This window comes from Vanacampus margaritifer, chromosome 2 (genome assembly GCF_051991255.1).
Source record: "Vanacampus margaritifer isolate UIUO_Vmar chromosome 2, RoL_Vmar_1.0, whole genome shotgun sequence".
Taxonomy (NCBI): Eukaryota; Metazoa; Chordata; class Actinopteri; order Syngnathiformes; family Syngnathidae; genus Vanacampus; species Vanacampus margaritifer.
This window is the reverse complement of record NC_135433.1, coordinates 1,022,048-1,041,702: the sequence shown is the minus strand read 5'-3', so window position 1 is coordinate 1,041,702 and position 19,655 is coordinate 1,022,048. Positions and strand designations below refer to the sequence as shown.

Genomic DNA, 19,655 nt, shown 5'->3' with positions numbered 1-19,655 from the left:
TCGAGGCCAGAAGTTGACTTTTCGAGTAAAAAGAAAAAAAAGATGCGCTTGCAAAGTGTGGAATGTCGAGTGAGTGTCTCATTTTTCACTTCCTTGAGGTGTCCCAAAACTTTTGTCTCCCATTTCCCAACGTTTCCCCCCCAGAGCCGCACGGAGCCCCCCCGGACGTGACAAGTTACACAAACAACGGCGCAGTGGCCGACAGGATCCAGGCGGATAAAATGGCGGCGGACAAAATGGCGGCGGGCAACGGCGGCGGCGGACACAGGCAGACGGCGGCCAAGTACGGCAACGCTGAGCTGATGGACACCGGAGACGGTAAGACGCTAACCAGGAGTCGGCAAAGTGGAAAGGAACGACTCGTCACTAACCAGTTATCCATTAATGGATGACGATTGCATCATCAAATGAATCCGAAACGATTTTGACTCGGGATGTTTGATCTCACTTTTTTGAGACCGATACCATACTCAAATACTCAAAAATATTGATACCAAGTGCGATACCATTTCTACTTATGATACATAAAATTGCACCCAAAAATGTTTAACGGATGTTTTTGTTTTTTTTAAGCCCCGTGTATCCCAATTTCCTTAAAATGGCTTGAAATGAACGGCCATCAAATGTTTTCAATTAAAATGCAAAATAACCATTTTAGCTTTCGTTCATGTCCGATATCAGTACCGATATCTGTCGTGTGGACCGATTCCGTGAAAGTCCCGGCATCGGCCCAATGCTGCTACTCGCCCATCCCTAATTTTGACAACCGATTAATGATTTTGAGACCTAGTTTGACTTAAAAATGCCGTATTTTTTGATTCATCGTTAAATAATAATAATTTAAAAAAAAGCAACATTAGTTCTGTAGTGGCTGATAGAACACTTATGGCGTTCCACAGGGTTCAATTCTAGGGCCATTATTCGACTGATAATCGTAAGCAAATATATTGCAATAACGCGGTATTAAAATCACAGCTCTAAAATGACCTTTTAAAAAAAAAAAAAATATATATATATATATTTGGGTAAATAAAAACAGCAATTTTTCTCCCTGATTGGACACAATCTATTTTATTTTTTAAACAAAATACACAATCTTTGATACAGAAGAAACATGTAGCATGTGAAGATTAAATAAAAATCAAATAAATCAAATGTTAGCATTGCCTTTTTGTTTTAATTCTTCTTCCGAGCTATTTCTAGAACAGATCCGACAAGATGCTAACCGCTACAAGCTAGCAGGTTTCCAGGTCTGCCGTTCATGGTCACACTTTGTGCTGCGTTTGTCGTCAGGTGTTCCAGTCAGCAGCAGAGTTTCGGCCAAGATTCAGCAGCTGCTCAACACGCTGAAGAGGCCCAAGCGGCCTCCGCTGCCCGACTTCTTTGTCGACGACTTTGAGGAGATGCTGGAGGGTAAATCATCTTTACGCAATTTGACCGCCCCCAAACATTTCTTTCATGTCGAAGAGTTAGCGCCGATTAGCATTAGCTTCGGTTAAGAATGTTGTGCTAGTCGGCGTTTGTCCGAGTCATCCGCTTGAAAATGCACATTGCGCATTTTTTCTAGATTTGCCCGATTACGATAACCGTTGAATCGAGTGCTGGGTAAAAAAAACAGCTGTAATAAATCAAAGAAGTAGCATTTTGGTTGAGCAAAGATGTGAACGGCGCAACGTTTTGGTGGTCACAGTGCAGCAGGGTTAGCGCCGATTAGCATTAGCTTCGGTTAAGAATGTTGTGCTAGTCGGCGTTTGTCCGAGTCATCCGCTTGAAAATGCACGCAAATTTGAACAATGCGCATTTTTGCGATATTTGGCTGATTACAATTACGATAACCGATGAATCGAATGATGGGTAAAAAAAACAGCTGTAATAAATCAAAGAAGTAGCATTTTGGTTGAGCAAAGATGTGAACGGCGCAACGTTTTGGTGGTCACAGTGCAGCAGGGTTAGCGCCGATTAGCATTAGCTTCGGTTAAGAATGTTGTGCTAGTCGGCGTTTGTCCGAGTCATCCGCTTGAAAATGCACGCAAATTTGAACAATGCGCATTTTTGCGATATTTGGCCGATTACAATTACGATAACCGATGAATCGAATGATGGGTAAAAAAAACAGCTGTAATAAATCAAAGAAGTAGCATTTTGGTTGAGCAAAGATGTGAACGGCGCAACGTTTTGGTGGTCACAGTGCAGCAGGGTTAGCGCCGATTAGCATTAGCTTTGGTTAAGAATGTTGTGCTAGTCGGCGTTTGTCCGAGTCATCCGCTTGAAAATGCACGCAAATTTGAACAATGCGCATTTTTGCGATATTTGGCCGATTACAATTACGATAACCGATGAATCGAATGATGGGTAAAAAAAAAAATATATATATATATATCCAGCTGTAATGAATCAAAGAAGGACCGTTTTGGTGGTCACAGTGCAGCAGCCGGACCCCGACCTGCCCAAAGCCGAGGGGGCCCAGATGGCGCCCGCCCAGGGGGAGGATGTGGGCGTGGTCAGCAGCTGGCCGCCCTGCCTGGAGGCGGCCCTGCAGCGCTGGGGCACCATCTCCCCCAAGGCCCCCTGCCTCACCAGCGTGGACGCCAACGGGAAGCCGCTCTGCCAGCTGACGTACGGTGGGTCACGCCCCCACCGCTGACGTCCAATCAGATCACTTGTGGCCTTTCTTCGCTTCACCTGCCCCGATACAATTTGCTTTTCACATTTTTGCACATCTGTCCCAATATTTTTGTTCACATCTTCACTCTTCTACGTCTCCCAATACTTTTTTCCACACTTTTTCACTTATGTGCAATATTTGTGTTTTTTTCTACCTTTCTGTATGCGTCCCAATACTTTCGGCTCCATTTTTCTTTTGACGTTTTCACTCTCTGTATGTGTCCAATACTTTTGTCCCGTCTTCCCTTTGGCTTACTTGAGTGTTTTTGTTTATGTTAAATTGCACACAATGGGGCCTTTGTAAGTCAATTTCGTCACGCACGCGCACGCGCACGCGCACGCACACGCACACACACAGATGATGTTGCTGTGATGTGAGCTCACCCGACTGTGAAATGTCGATAACATGGAGAAGGGTGTGTGTGTGTGTGTGTGTGTGTGTGCGTGTGTGAAGCAAAAGCTCCATCTTTGTATCTTATCATCATTCCTGTCTCGCAAGTTTCGTGTTTTTGCAGTTCTAACGTTTTTACTTGAGAATAATCTGACTGGCGTGAAAGGGAAAGTAGTTGTCCAAATTTGATTTGAGTAAGTTGTTTTTTTGGCTTAAAAGAGAGAAAGAAAAAAAGTAGCTGCTGAATAACGTGATGGCAATTGAGTGTCATTTATTTTGGCAAATCTGTTTGGGGCACTTACAGAAAGTGAAAGAAATGTAGTCAAAAGTATTGGGACACGTCCAGGAAGTGAAAAAGTGTGAAATAAAATGCAGAAAGTGGAAAAAAAAAATACTCTGAAACGACTCCGAAAAGTACAGTTGAGTCCTTCAAATACTTTTTCCTAGAGATGGACCGATATGTTTTTTTTCAGAGCCGATACCATTACCGATTACTAGTAGCAGTCAAGGAGGCTGATCGCCGATATTCATGTTCACGTAAAAGAGAAAATATTGGCATCAAAATAAAAAAATCCAAGCTCTAACTTTTTTTTTTAAGCATATGTTTACTGAACAACTGGATTTTACGAGATTTACAAAATATTCAATTTTTGTGTGCGCTTTCTATCGAAACAATGTCGCAAAAAGTTCCTCCCAGCCTCATTTGCATATCTTCATGTTCAAAACGTCAACCAATAAATCGCTCCCTGTTGCGTTCTGCAGTCAATAAAGTTTTCCCAATTTCAAATGATCTGACATTTGACCTCGTGAAAGTCAACAAAACATCCGTTGCGTCACGATACCGTCCGTACGCATGAGCATGAAAAGCCCGCGTTCACGTTTATATTTACTTGTGATTATGATCGTATTCAACACACGCACATCGTCGAATTCTTTCTTTTCTTGTTTGATGCGTGTGTGCGTGTGCGTGTGCGTGTGCGTGTGCGTGTGCGTGTGCGTGCGCGTGCGTGTGTGCTTGCAGGTAAACTTTGGTCCCGGAGCGTGAAGGTGGCCTACAACCTGTCGCACAAGCTGGGAAGCAAACACGATCCCGTCATCAGACCCGGAGACCGAGTCAGTCCACTTTTTATTTTTTTTATTTTTGAAACATCAAATTTCCTTCTTTTTAGCATAAAAATAAATCAGTCTGGAAAATTCAAAAAAAATATCGTAGTATATATATAATATAAAATAATAATAATAATAAAAATAATAATAATAGTAAAAATTACAACATCTGTTAAAAAAAATCAGTAGAAGTGTTGCTGGTATAAATAAGCTTGTGGTGTGTTTTTGACATCCAATTTTGAATTTGAATTTAAAACATCTTTTACTCCGACTTTTTGTTTTGCCACCATGATTTTTTTTGTGTGTGTGTAAAAAAAAATATTTCTAAAAAAATTAACAGCTTGAAAAAAAAAGATCAGCTGATACAGACATTTTGTTTGGGAACGCATTTTATTTTTATTTTTTTAACCAGCAAATTTAAATGATTTATTAATAATATTTATTAATTAATATTCATATTTATTAATAGAAATAGATTAATATTACCATTTATAAATAGAAATAGAAATTTAACGACCAAAAAAATCTGCATTAGAAATCAATAAAGGTTGCGTGTAAAAATAGTTGTGGATTAATTTAATCAATTACTTTTCGATTAATCAATGAATTTTGCCAGCTCTAAAAAAAATTAAAATAAAAATAAAAATCAGTAGAAGTGTTGCTGGTACAAGCTTGTGGTTTGTTTTTGACATCCAATTGTTTTGCCCCCAAGATTTATTTGTTTTTAACCAGCAAATTTAAATGATTTATTAATAATATTTATGTTTTAATATTACTATTAATTAACAGAAATAGAAATTTAATTACAAAAAAAATCTGTGTTAGAAATCAATATAGGTTGCGTGTGAAAATAGGATTAATTAATAGGATTAATTGAATCGATTACTTGTCGATTAATCAATTAATTTTGCCGGCTGTAGTTGAAAGCAAATCCATGCTAGAAATGTGATGGCTAAAAAAGCTGTACAAATTCATTATCTTCAATTCAAATTTGAACCCGGGTTGTCCTAAAAGCGTCAAAGCACACAGGATAAAAATGTCCTGACGACAACGTGCGTGTTTGTCCTCCTTCCTGTAGGTGGCGCTGGTGTTCCCCAACAACGACCCCGGCTCATTCATGACGGCGTTCTACGGCTGCCTGCTGGCCGACGTGGTCCCCGTGCCCATCGAAGTGCCCCTGACCAGGAAGGCCAGTGCCCACTCAGGACTTTTCTTTGCGTCCGCCGGCGTGATGCTAACGCGCTAACGCAGCCGGCGCCGTTTTCTTTGGTCTTTCAGGACGCGGGCAGTCAGCAGATTGGCTTCCTGTTGGGCAGCTGTGGCGTCAGCGTGGCTCTCACCAGCGACCTCTGCCACAAAGGACTTCCCAAAAGTGCCACGGGGGAGATTCTGCACTTTAAAGGTCACGCACACGCGCAATAGTTGCGACGCCTTCGCAGAGTAAAAGTATTGGGGCGCCAAGAAATGTCAATGCTTTTAAAAAAAATAAAAAAAATTTATTGATTAATTGATTTGGTTATTTATTTACTTAAAATAGTAATAAAATAAAATAAAAAGGAAAATGTAAATGCTGAATTTGGACAAAAGTATTGGGACACCTACAGGACATGAGAAGTCATCAAGCGTCTACAGGAATACATGAACTCTTTTTTTTAGTCCCTAAATGATATCATAAAGATCTGAATTTCATGGAGAAGGTTTGATTGGTTTACAGACTTTGTCCTGAAGTATTTGCTGGATTGTTGCAAAAAAGCGAATATCGGCGGATTTATCGATTATTCGGTTGGGCTCGGTTACTCACCACAGAAATGAAACTCAATGAGGAAGTGAAAAGTTGCTCGTGTAGAGAAATAGAAAAGTTGTAATGTTAGATAAGAAATTATTTGAAGGAAAAAAGGTGGAAGGCCATCAGGTTTTTTTCCCCTCAGAAACAAAAGAGAAAAATAATCAAAAATTGGCAAATTTTACATTTTTTTGGGGGGGTGAGAATGTTTGAATGAAATTGTTGTTGTCAAGCATTAAATCTATCTGATGCATTCATATTAATATCATGTGTAGAAAACATAGGGATGTCTATAGGCGACTAAAATTTTAATCAAATTTATCACATGACTTTAATAGTTTTGTATCTATATACAATAAAATATAGAAAAATATATTCTTCTTAGTTTTCATATTCTTGTTAACATATAAATGGAAAAAATGAAACAAATAGAAATATGGCTGCATCTTTGTTATTGATACAGTAATTTCATAGTAATGAATGAAATTGAATTAAAATTAAAAAGACGTACTGAGCTGTAAAAACGAGTTTGATCTTGATTTGTGTTGAGGTCCTTTTTCTGCCACTAGATGGCAAAATTGCATTTGTAAGACGTTGGTGACAGCTCAGTGCATTTTTCTTTTCATATTAAGAGCTATCGAAGTAACTTTTTCAAATTGTAAAATACAACTTGACCCAGTCGACACAAATTAGCGTTACATTTATTTGTGCTCAATTTTGGCGCGGACGTGTCCGCGTCGTTGCCACGTGAATTCCCCCACTGCGGGCTTTCCGAGTAAGGGACGCTCATGAAAAGAAATGAGTGGCGTTAAAGGAAATTTAAATGAGCTCAAAATGAACGCACTCATTTTGCCACCCCGAGTAAAAATACATAAAAAATAATAATAATAATTAGCTGATTTTGAAGCAGCTATTATTGGCCAATGAAGTCTGCTGGCCGATGAATTGTCTTGAGCCGGCGTCCACCTTAACGGATGATTTTGGTGCGTGTGAGGCAAAGACACATGAAGTGAAAAAGGAGCGTTTGTGCGTGTGTGCGCGCGTGTGTGTGTGTGTGTGTGTGTGTACATTTGCGTGTGCGTGCTGGCAGGCTGGCCCAAGCTGCTGTGGATCGTGACGGAATCCAAACACTTGTGGAAACCCCCCCGAGACTGGTTCCCGCACATCAGGGACGCCGGACACGACACGGCATACATCGAGGTGACACACGCAACATGGCCGCCGCGATACTAAATACGGCTACATTTAAAAACAAAACAACAAAAACAACAAAAACACGGGCAGCACGGTGGCTGACTGGTTAGCACGTTCGCCGCCCAGTGCAGAGGACGTGAGATCGAGTCCGGGCTTCGGCCTTCCCGGGTGGAGTTTGCATGTCCTCCCCGTGCTTGCGTGGGTTTTCTCCGGGTACTCCGGTTTCCTCCCACATTCCAAAGACATGCACGGCAGGTTGATTGGACACTCCAAATTGTCCCTAGGTGTGATTGTGAGTGTGGTTGTTGGTCTGTGTGTGCCCTGCGATTGGCTGGCAAGCAGTTGAGGGTGTGACCCCGCCTACTGCCCGAAGCCAGCTGGGATAGGCTCCAGCAACCCCCGCGACCCTTGTGAGGACAAGCGGTCAAGAAAATGGATGGATGGACAAGAAAAACAAAATACGGCTTCAGGTTCCACTCGAGTGAAGTGGGGGAAAAAATGGCATCTTTATGCTACTGGTTGTCTAGAAAGTGAAAATACAAACGGATATAAAAAATATTATTTTGACCTGGCAAAGCGTCTGCAACATGAAATAAATAAATGTGAGAGCAGAACGTTTTTATTTATCAATTGATATTTAATTCTATTTATGTATTTATTTTTGCATTGGTTTCTATTTTTATTTTTTGAATCTCGTTTTTATTTTCTATTTTTACTCTTGTGTATTTATTTATGTTTTTAAAAAATTTTAATCTCGGTTTTTTTTTGTATTTATCTTTACTTTTTATATATAGTTTGATGTTTTTATTTCCATTTATATTTATTTTTGTATTTAATTTTTGAATTTTATTTTTTATATCAGTTTTTATTTTCACTTTATTTATTTATTGATTGATATTTAATTCTATTTATGTTTTTATTTTTATTTTTTGAATCTCGTGTTTCATTTCTATATTTATCTTTACTTTTTATATGTAGTTTGATGTTTTTGTTTCCATTTATATTTATTTTTTGTATTTAATTTTTGAATTATATATTTTTTATCTGTTTTTATTTTCACTTTATTTATTTATTTATTTATTTTTAATTTTGGCAGTTCTGATCCTCCATAACTGGAGTGTCCTTTCATGTGGGCAAGGAAACCCGAGTTCAGTCCTCCCCATTTTGCTGATATCTCTTATACTCTTCTTCTTTTTTTGTCTCCTTTTGGGGGAGCGCGGATTATATAGGGTGTAATTCCACTATTGACCACTAGATGGCATACTCTTATGTTTGGGGCAGAATTTGAAAGAAGAGTGAAAACAGGAAGTATTTCTGATTTTCGCTGGACACGAGTGAATGTCAAATCCTCTTCAATCCTGCTTTTTCTGCTTACAGACGGTTTATAAAGTACTAAACTTGTCCGTGATTATTGATGTATGTCATCAGATTACAGGGGATTTATTTTATCTATTTTTTCATACGGTTTGGTTTTGCATTTCTAAACCAATAAAACACATCATTTGGTTGATGTCAACACTTCTGGTTCCTGATTGGATCTTAGCTAACCAATCACAACCACAAGTTGATTTTTTAATATAATATAAGCTTGGTAAGTTTGCAACCTGTACAGTATTATCATATTATTATTATGATCCACTATAACAACTAAAAACATGAGATTTTTTCCCATCTTGTTATTAAATCTGAATAATATGATTGCGCTAAAAGCTTGACTTGAAGTCGGCCAATGAAAAGAATTGTGTGTTTGCGCGCAGTACAAGACGTGCAAAGATGGCGGCGTCCTGGGCGTGACGGTGACCCGCGCCGCCATGTTGTCTCACTGTCAGTCCCTCACGCAGGCCTGCGTCTACACCGAAGGTGACATCATCATCATCATCATCATCATCATCATCATCATCCTCCTCTAGGTGGCGCTCACGTGACGTTTTTGTGTGTGGGGTGTGTGTGTGTCCAGCCGAGACCATGGTCAACGTTCTGGACTTCAAGAAGGACGTTGGACTTTGGCATGCTGTCCTCACTGTGAGAAACGCACACAAACATCGACATACAGCATACACAGTGGCTAGCAAAACTCTACACACCCCTGTTGATAAACAATTCCTGTTTTCCCCGAACACTTTTCACTTTCATAATAATTAATTTCTTTCCATATTAACTCATTCAAACCCAAAAACCTGTAAATGTTTGTTAAATACTTTGTCCTTCATTCCCAAAAACGCATTTATACGTCTTTATGGTTTTTTGTTTTGTTTTTTAAAGCTAGAACATATAGAAGGCTCTGATGCAGCTTCTGACATGAAGAGGTCGCATAAATGGCAGTTATAACAAAAACGGGCAGCAGGTGGCAGCAGAGTATAAGAGATCAGCCAAGGCCATGTTGAAGAAAAAAAAGCAAATTTCCCCCACAGTTCTAAACTGATTTGTGAATAATGATGAAACTTGGCTATATTCTAATGCTAACTGCTGCAGATACAACCGAAACAAATACAAATGTACTTTTTTTCCTGATGAAAGAAGAGACTCTAATCTTTCTTTTGGTGGTTTCATGTTTTTATAGCAATAGAACACAATATTCTGTGGGTCTTGAAAAATCTGTCCAAATCCAGTAAAACAGCCGGGAGCGAAGGGGGTTGCTTCAGTGAAAAAGGCTGCCAGTCAATGAGTTCAGCAATTTCATTTGTTGACTTTGAAAAAATAAAAATCGAACTTTAATTTTGCTCAGATTAAAACAAAAGCAAAAAAAACAAAACAAATTCTTAGGGAAAAAAATTACAACTTTATTCTCAGAACATTATAACTTTTTAAAATCTAAATCCTCAATTTGCAACAATAAACCGATGAGCTTTTTGTTCCTCGTAAATCGGCAGCATTTGAACTGAACGATGACGACGTTTCGGAGGACGCACAGAAGTTATGTTGCATATTTTTGGGGTGATGATTTTCTTCCCTGGTTAAACTTCAAATTTCGATTTATTATTATTTTATTTAAGTATAATTTATTATATAAATAATACATATTTGTTGTTTTATTATTTTATTTTTTTACAATATATTATTCACACCATTTTCCTTCATTTTTTGGGGTGTTTCTTTATTTGCTTTCTCAAAATAGGTAACCTTTAACTTGTGCTTACGTCTTCTTCTCCTTCAGGTTTAGGAAACGGCAGTTGAGCCCGAATGGATAATTGGCTAATATTAGCCCTTGTAAAAAATTGGCAAAAATCTTGTCCTGATTTTTTTCTTGGTGTGTCAAAACAAGTTGTATTTTATAATTGACTTCATGTTAGATCTTAATATGAAAAGAAAAATGCACTGAGCTGTCACCAACGTCTTACAAATGCAATGATGCCACAAATGACATAAATCACACTTTTTTTTAACAGTACAAAACATCTTTTTTATTTGAACTCAATTTTATGAATTATTATGAAGTAATGATGATAGAGTAAGAGTATAAAAACAAAATATTTTTTTAGAACAGATATAAAATTTGAGATTAATCGTGAGTTTAACTATTGAAGTCGTGCGATTAATTACGATGAAAAATCGTCTGACACAAAAATGTTGTTAATTTTTTTTAATCAATCTTTTATTCCTTGGCTTTTAGTTCAGCATGAATTGTGTGGTTCTCGGGGTCTTTTTATGTTTTATTTATTTATTATTTTTTATTGTACATTTAGAACTGATATTAAATTTGCGATGAATTGTGAGTTAACTACTGAAGTCATACAATGAATTGATTGATTTAATCGGCAATTTTTTTCACATTATGACAAGACAAAAACAATCACATTTAAAGCAACGTCAAACCAAAGCACGTCGCGGACGGCGAGCCTTCGTCTGCGCTAACGTTGGCCAAACGCGTGTTTGTGCGTCAGAGCGTGATGAACATGATGCACGTGGTGAGCGTCCCGTACGCCCTGATGAAGATCAACCCGCTGTCGTGGATCCAGAAAGTCTGCCAGTTCAAAGGTAACGCAAGCGACCGCCGCCGCCAATCGCGCGACGCCACGCCCACGTGTGTGTGGCGTGTTCAGCCAAGGTGGCGTGCGTCAAGTCCCGCGACATGCATTGGGCGCTGGTGGCGCATCGGGACCAGCGCGACGTCGACTTGGCCTCGCTCAGGATGCTGCTGGTCGCCGACGGCGCCAATCCCTGTAAGTCCGCTCGCGCCATAAAACGCCGCCGACGCCCGACTGACGTGCAACGTACGCACGTGCCACTGAAATGCTCTCATGCGCACGACTGAAACTCTCACATGTACGCTGCTTACACATTCTCACACAGCTGACATAAGCACTAGTGAAATGCTCTCACATGCACTACTAAAAACACTCTCACACACAACTGAAACCTCTCACACAAATAACTGAACTTCATTATCTGACACAATTGACATGCTCTCACACGACACTAAATTCTTCTTCCTCAATTTATTCCCAAAACGCTTGCATATATTTTACAACGCTCTCACACATTACTGACATTTAATTAGCTTGCGTTCACAACTGACATTCTCTCACACTTTTAACAACACTAATGAAACACTCTCACAACACCCCAGAATAGTTTTTTTTTCAGCTCACATTCACACATAAAATGCCCTCACATAGTACTGATTTAGTTTGCTCATAAACCGTACACTACTGAAACGCTCTCACGTGCGCACCTGAAACTCTCAGTCACACAACAGAAACGCTTAAATGCACACGACTTAAACATTCGCACACACAGCTGACATAAACACAACTAAAATGTTCTCCTAACACTATTAAAATGTATACACACACACTACTGGAAGCCTCTCATTTGCACTATTAAAAACACTCTCGCACACAACTGACTCCTCTCACACAAATAAATGAACTTCATTATCTGACACGATTGATATGCTCTCAACACAAAACTTTTCTTGCTCAATTTATTCCCAAAACGCTTGCATACATTTTACAACAACGCTCTCACACATACTGACATTTACTTAGCTTGAATACACACAACTGAAATACTCTCACTTGAATAAAACACACACTAATGAAACACTGTCTCACCTCAGAACAGTTTTTTTTAGCTCAATAACACAACTAAAATGCTCTCACATTCTACTGATTTTTGTTTGCTCATATACAGTACACTACTGAAATACTCTCACATTCACGACTGAAACTCTCTTTCACACAACAGAAATAAACAAATACTACTGAAACATTCTCACACAAAGCTGACACAAGCACTACTGAAATATTCTCGTAACACTACTAAAACATTCGCACACACGCAACTGAAAGGCTCTCATTCACATTCTGAAAGATTCTCACACGTATGCTCTCACATGACAAAAAATTCTTCTTGCCTACATTTATTCCCTTGCATACATTTGACAAAAACGCTACTGACATTTAATTAGCTCACTTACACACAACTGAAATACTCTCACACACATATACAGTACACTACTAAAACGCTCTCATACACGGCACTAATGCACGTATTTCAGTTCATTTTGTGTTTCAACGTGATACGTGAGTGGATTGTACTCGTGTTGTGACTGCCGTGTTCCTCTCTCGTAGGGTCCGTCTGGTCCTGTGACGCCTTCCTCAACGTCTTCCACGCCAAAGGTTTGAAGTCGGACGTCATTTGTCCCTGCGCCAGCTCGCCCGAGGCGCTCACCGTGGCCATCAGGAGGTACGCGCGCACGCACGCGCGCACGCACGCAACATGCATGTGAGAGAGACGAATGGGAAAATTCCAAAATTATTGATTTATAAATAATTGCATTATCATTAACTCATTTGTTCCCCCAAAACGTATAAATACGTTCTATTTTAAATGTTTTAAGTGTCCCAAATATGTATTTATATGTTTTGCTATGCATGTTTAAAATACATGAAATAAAAAACAGCAACATTCCAGCAGTTGAAATGTTAGAAATCAGAGCTCATTCCAATTGGATCCAATTCATTTTTCAATGGTAGTTTAGCCTACCCACAATGCACCACGCCGCTACCCACAATGCACCGTGCAGTCCAGATGCGCACTTCACTTATTGGTCCGATATTAAAAAAAAATATTTTTGGACTTTACAAAATCGTCTTGCGGGCCGGATTAAACCCCTTTGCGGGACTAATTCCGCCCGCGGGCCGTATGTTTGACACGCCTGTGCTAGCGCATACAGAAAGCTTTTATGTAGCCAAACAACTGCAAAGAACGGTTGAGGAAATTGTAGTTTTTACACAAACGGCCAGCAGGTGGCAATAGAGTATAAGAGATCAACCAGGGCCATGTTTAAACCCCCCCCCACACACACACAGTTTTAAACAGATTTGTGAATAATGATGAAACGTAACTATATTCTAATGCTAATTGCTGCAAATCAGAAACAGATAGAAATATACTAATTTTCTGATGAAAGAAGAGACTCTAATCTTTCTTTTGGTGCATTCCATGATTTTATAGCAATAGAACGCAATATTCTGTGGGCCTTGCAAAATCTGTCCAAATCCAGTCAAACAGCCGGGAGCGAAGGGGGTTGCTTCAGTCAAAATGGCTGCAAGTGAATTTTTCGTTTTTTAACCCCCCAAAAATATTTTTTTAATTGACGTAAACCTTCCATAATTGTTTTTCAAGAAAAACAGGCATTGACTTTACCCAAAAATAAAATAATAAAAAGACCACACACAAAAAATGAGCCCATCAAAATTGGGCGAAAATTTGCTAACAAGTGACCCAACTTTCTGGGGGTTTTTTTTAATATACAAAAGGACCCGATTTTTTGGACCCAAGTAGAGGATCTGACCAATACTTATGAGTTGTTTTACACTAAAAGACACATTTTTTGACTCAAATGTACCCAAGTAGAGAATCGGTCCATTTGGAACGATCGTAAAAAACAGATTTTAGAGTGTAATAATCGACATCGATGATGAGGAGGCGGCGCGTGCGTCTTGCGTCGTCAGGCCTGCGGAGGACGCCAGCGGGACGCCACCTCGCGGCGTCCTGTCCATGCACAGTCTCAGTCACGGAGTGGTGAGACTGGACTCGGACGACAAACTGGCCGTGCTCGCCCTGCAGGACGTTGGACGCGTCATGCCCGGAGGTCAGCAAATGCACGCACGCACGCACGCACGCACGCACGCACGCACGCACCAACTACATTTGGACAAAAATATTAGGACGCCTACAGGAAGTGGGGAAATTGGCAAAATGCTCACACATACGCGCACACAACTTTGAGGAGATATTGAAAACTATTGGGACACCTTATAGGAAGTTTCAAAAACACTACGCAAACCTTTTGTCCAAAAATATTGGAAGTGCAAGTGTGAGAAAAAGACAACAGAAGGCAAAAGTGTTGAAAGTGTTGCAAGCGTTTCAATGTGTGTGGACGTCCACAGCGGTGGCGTGCGTGGTGAAGATGGACGGCGTCCCACAGCTGTGTAAAAGCGACGAGGTCGGCGAGTTGTGCGTGTGCACGCTGGCCACGGGGACGTCCTACTACGGCCTCAGCGGGATGACCAAGAACACCTTTCAGGTTGGGAGGGGCTGCATCGTCTTCTTCTTGGTCTTCTTCTTTGGCTTGTTGCCGACGTCGCTAAAGGGCCGAGCGCTCGCGCTGTCCGTCCGCAGGTGGTTCCCGTCACCGGCGCCGGCGCCGCCGTGGGCGACTTCCCCTTCACCAGGACGGGCCTGCTGGGCTTCGTGGGCTCGTCGGGCCTGGTGCACGTGGCGGGCAAGACGGACGGCCTGATGGCGGTGGGCGGGCGCCACCACAACGCCGACGACATCGTCGCCACCGCGCTGGCCGTGGAGCCCATGAAGTTCGTCTACAGGGGGCGGTGAGGAGACGTTCCGTATGCGGAGGTCCGGAAAGGAAAAACAAGGCCACAGTTTGGCTTTAGCCTCAGGTGGCAGCGAGCTAGCTAGCTCCCCGGGTGCTCGTTTACCTGCAAGTGAGCTAGCAAGCTTGCGCGAAAGGCTAAAGCCAAACTTTGGCAGGGTTTTGACTTTCTGAACCTGCACACATATAACAAGGATTGATGCCCTTATAAGGTCATGGTCTATTATTTACTAGTTTAAAGCTTGCTAATCAAAAGGTGAGATTAGCATTTAGCTTCCGATCATCGTTTGGATGGCGGCAAATCGTTTTCTATTGGGCGGCGCTCGCTGTCGCTTTGTGTCCGTCTTGGATTTGTCAACAACCAGTTTCTTTGTTGTCTTGTTTTCCAAACTCTTATTTTTAATTGTCAAATATAAAATGAGAATACATTCACAAATCTTGTCAATGTAACAAAAAATGAAGAAGCAACCACAAAAAGAGATCCAATCACTCGTTCCACTTTAATGTTACATCAACAAATAAGAATATCTTTTGGCCGTTTTTATTGTTTACAAATTTAAGAGACTGAATGTAACAACTAATATTGGTCAAAAATACGGTAAACGTAAAGCACGGATTACATTTGAAAACATGGAATTTCGCTCAACAAATGAAAAAGATCAACAATGTTGCGAATATCTTTGCATGCAAAGCAAGTGATGATATTTTTCATCTCACTTCTTTTTTTCTTTTCAGCTCAGCTATGCAATGAATGAAATCAGAGGAGTTCTTCTTCTTTGAGCGCGGCATTACGTGGCTGCCACCTAGTGGTCAGATCGAGACACCACCATTGCCAATGAATTCAACGCTGACTGACAATTTTGTGTTGCCACAACTCTGCTCTTTACGAGAAATTCTTAAATGTTATTTCAATTTGATTCATTGCACTTCAAAACAAAAAAAAAATTTTTACAACCAGATATATTGATTGGGACTTTTTCTGGCCACTGGTTTATTTGTTTCATTTTATTTATTTATTTAAATTATTTTTATTGTGTGCTCTATACAAAATGTGTCTTTTATTCTTATATGAACAAATGGAAAAAGATCATAGAAAATTGTCATTGACAATTTTAAGGGAATTTGCTATTTTGGGATATGTATAGGTCTTTCTTTAAAATGATCTGTCATTGTTTAAATAAAAAAAAAAAGAATATATATATATATATATATATATATATATATACTATATTATGGTGAAAAAATGTAGGATGTAAATCAAGCACTGCAGACATAATAATAAACCATAAAAATGACTGGTAAATAATATTTACTTGTTTTTGAATGTATTTGTATATAGGACAAAATGGTTCCAAAAATTCTCCTTGCGCATGTCAATACCTTTTTGGGGAGAAAAATGCTGTCTTTTTAGCATTTAGCTCACAAGTAGGTTGCTACGTAAACGGGATCAAAAAGTTTGCCAGTCAAAAATGTCGATTCCACATTCCGTATATTGATTGATGGCAAAACGTGCAATATCATATTTTAAGGTCATCCATTTGAGTGCTGACATTCAAATGTGAAAGTGGCCTGGTGGCCGGTGAGTGACATGGACGCCGGTGAGTCAGCGTATGTTTGCTGTGCGTGCGGCAGGATGGCGGTGTTCTCCATCGAGGTCCTGCATGACGAGAGGATGGTGGTGGTCGCCGAGCAGCGACCCGACTCCACGGAGGAGGACAGCTTCCAGTGGATGAGCCGCGTGCTGCAGGTACGAGCGTGCGCGCGCCGCAGGTACCAACGCGCCGGGTATCAACGCGCAGATAAACCGGCATGTGCGTTGGCGGCGTGCAGGCAATCGACGGCATCCACCAGGTGGGCGTGTACTGTCTGGTTCTGGTTCCGTCCAACACGCTGCCCAAGACCCCCCTGGGGGGCATCCACCTGTGCGAGACCAAGCGGCTCTTCCTGGAGGGGGCGCTGCACCCCTCCAACGTCCTGATGTGCCCGCACACCTGCGTCACCAACCTGCCCAAACCTCGACAGAAGCAACCAGGTGGGATGCGCGATGTTGCGCAATCGCCAGGACGGGACTTTGACATGGTGGGCGGGGCCTGAAAGCGTTCATCCAGGATTCCGAAATCACCACCCGCGGATTTCAATAGAATTGCTGAAGCATTCCCACAAATGCTATTGTGATTTTTACCCTCCACACTTTTTTGCCGTCAAACAATTCCCACATCATACTTTGGATTGACATCGTTCACGTTTCAAAATTCTCGCCTCCCGCTGGAAATATCGTCTGATTTTCACTTTACTTACAGTATTTGCACAATTTAACCTTAAATATCAACTTTTCCCCATTCATTGACATTGAACTTTTTCTAAATTTCAATGGGACTGCGATACAGACACATTTATATATAGTAACCAAACGTGTCCACTTTTATGTTAGCTAAAAAACTTGACTTAATTAGCGTATGAAAAACTTGCTAAATATATTTAATTGTCCGTTGAGATCAGATTGATTTATGATTAATCCTGGGTTAACTGTGGAAATCATACGATTAATTACGATTAAAAATGACAATGGACTGACAGCCCTAATATATAAACAGTAATTATGCATATGCACAGTTTGTGTGTGTGTGTGATGAAATGAGTTTGAAGTTGCTTTAAAAAGCATGAAATTTGATTTGCCGAAACCTGCAGAAATCCCCGTGGAGTCAAATGTCATGACCATCTTCTTGGTCCTCCGCAGAGATCGGTCCTGCGTCGGTGATGGTGGGAAATCTGGTGTCCGGGAAGAGGATCGCTCAGGCCAGCGGGAGAGACCTGACCCAGGTCGAGGACAGCCACCAGGTGGGGACACCTGACGCTAGCGCTGCGTTTGCATGGCTGAGACTGAAGCAGTACCGATGTGCGTCCCAATACTTTTGTCTAGGTACTGAGTCCAAGCAGTTAAGAGAATTCCAATAACTCATTGATGGATCGATCAACTTTCAGAAAGATAAACTTCCTTTTTGGGCCCTTAATGGTCACAGCGACCGCAACAGAGAGAGAAATCGGCAAAATCGGTTGTTGTTGTTTTTTAAGGCCTGACGTTTTTGTTTAAATGTTGTCATCATCTTTCTCTTGTGTTGTGTTAATGTGCACAAATACAAAAAACAAACCGGCCCACGTCTTTGCTGATTTGAAAAGGGCTCATATCGGCCGATTAATCGGTTGAGCCCCAACAAAGAGTACGTTTGTGTGTTCCAGTTCCTCTTCCTGTCTGAGGTGTTGCAGTGGCGAGCACAAAGCACACCTGAACACGTGCTGTACACGCTGATCAACTCTCGGGTTGGTACACGCGTGCACAAAACACACTCGCGCGTGCGGTCGCGCACACACACGAGCACACAACTATGCTCAAACATGTCCTCTGACCTCTGACCTCCCCCAGGGGACGACGGCCAGCTCAGTGACGTGCTCGCAGCTCCACAAGAAGGCGGAGAAGGTGGCGGCCATGTTGGCCGATCGCAGCAACCTGCAGGGCGGCGATCACGTTGCGCTGCTCTACCCTCCAGGTAAACACGCGCGTGCGCGCCCGTGCACACACGTGCACACGCGTGCGCACACGTGCATGCTGGGGGTGTGACAAAAAGCATTGCAAATTCTCCCAAGAACACAGAAAACATTCAGTACACTCAATTTTGGGGCACGATACCGTAAGCGGATACTTCAGAGTCCCGCCAGAGTCGTGAAGTTGTCAGGAGACCAGAAGAAGGATCAAAGGAAGGAAAGATAAAGCAAAGTGAAATCCAAAACCAACCAAACCAATGACTGATTTTCCATGTCAAATATCTGCCTATCCGATCCAGCCGATCAGAACTGTAAAGTCTACAAAAAAACAATTTGAATCGGAAAATCAATATAAATAGTTGTCTTGTCGATTGTCGATTGATCGATTAATTTTGACAGCTCTAGTTGAATCAAACCGAATCCAATTGTTACATTTTCAAATGATTACAGCCTGGACTTGGGTCATCAAAAATTGTACGGAATCGTATTTTGTGAGTGATCCATACTAGGGGTGGCAACCTCTGGGTACCTCACGATACAATACGATATGCGAAAAACAAGGCTCACGATAACGATTATCTCACCATATGACGATACCGCGATTATCGATATATCGGTCAGGAAATAAGTCCACGATAATCTACGATAAAACTACCCAAGATATAAATTGATGTTTTTTCAATGAGAAATTAGTTTTTTTTTTTTTATTACTTAAATATTAAATCCAATTAAATCAATATGAATCTTTTTCCAGAAATGATATGCTTCAAAAAGTCGAACCATAAAATAGGTTTTAAAATGTTCTGTATGCAAAACTGAGTCTGTTGCTGGACAGATAATAAATGTCTTACGCAATTAAAAGTAAGCTGACGAGTCTTCTTCGCCTGAAGACGTCCATACATTTTGCTGCCACTCTTATGAGAGGCTCCCCCTAGTGGCCCGCCAAGTAATTGCTCAATAAGTAATGAACAATGGAGCCGTTATAGTGACTGCATTTGAACTACAAATATCGCGATACCGATACGATTGATTGCGATATCGATAAATCGTCACACTCCTCATGCACACGCCTCGTGCGCAGCCATACATACAACCCCCGAAGAAGAAGCTGCTGTGACGTCACTTCCTGTTTGCGT

General features: G+C 40.9%; 1 protein-coding gene across 2 annotated transcripts in view; it reads left to right on the top strand.

The window, feature by feature from the left end:
- The window catches only part of LOC144043022 (disco-interacting protein 2 homolog C-like), a 61,428-nt gene that overhangs the window by 28,111 nt on the left and 13,662 nt on the right, over positions 1-19,655 (top strand). For both annotated transcript variants that reach the window (XM_077556208.1, XM_077556209.1), the window contains 20 exons: positions 145-318; positions 1,294-1,413; positions 2,424-2,621; positions 4,077-4,168; positions 5,241-5,351; positions 5,441-5,564; positions 7,036-7,145; positions 8,897-8,999; positions 9,097-9,161; positions 11,021-11,114; positions 11,180-11,299; positions 12,713-12,827; positions 14,099-14,238; positions 14,537-14,673; positions 14,769-14,977; positions 16,612-16,726; positions 16,810-17,011; positions 17,717-17,817; positions 18,217-18,297; positions 18,401-18,524. In XM_077556208.1, coding sequence (XP_077412334.1) covers positions 145-318; positions 1,294-1,413; positions 2,424-2,621; positions 4,077-4,168; positions 5,241-5,351; positions 5,441-5,564; positions 7,036-7,145; positions 8,897-8,999; positions 9,097-9,161; positions 11,021-11,114; positions 11,180-11,299; positions 12,713-12,827; positions 14,099-14,238; positions 14,537-14,673; positions 14,769-14,977; positions 16,612-16,726; positions 16,810-17,011; positions 17,717-17,817; positions 18,217-18,297; positions 18,401-18,524 — 2,535 coding nt within the window. The remainder of the gene's footprint in view (positions 1-144; positions 319-1,293; positions 1,414-2,423; positions 2,622-4,076; positions 4,169-5,240; positions 5,352-5,440; positions 5,565-7,035; positions 7,146-8,896; positions 9,000-9,096; positions 9,162-11,020; positions 11,115-11,179; positions 11,300-12,712; positions 12,828-14,098; positions 14,239-14,536; positions 14,674-14,768; positions 14,978-16,611; positions 16,727-16,809; positions 17,012-17,716; positions 17,818-18,216; positions 18,298-18,400; positions 18,525-19,655) is intronic.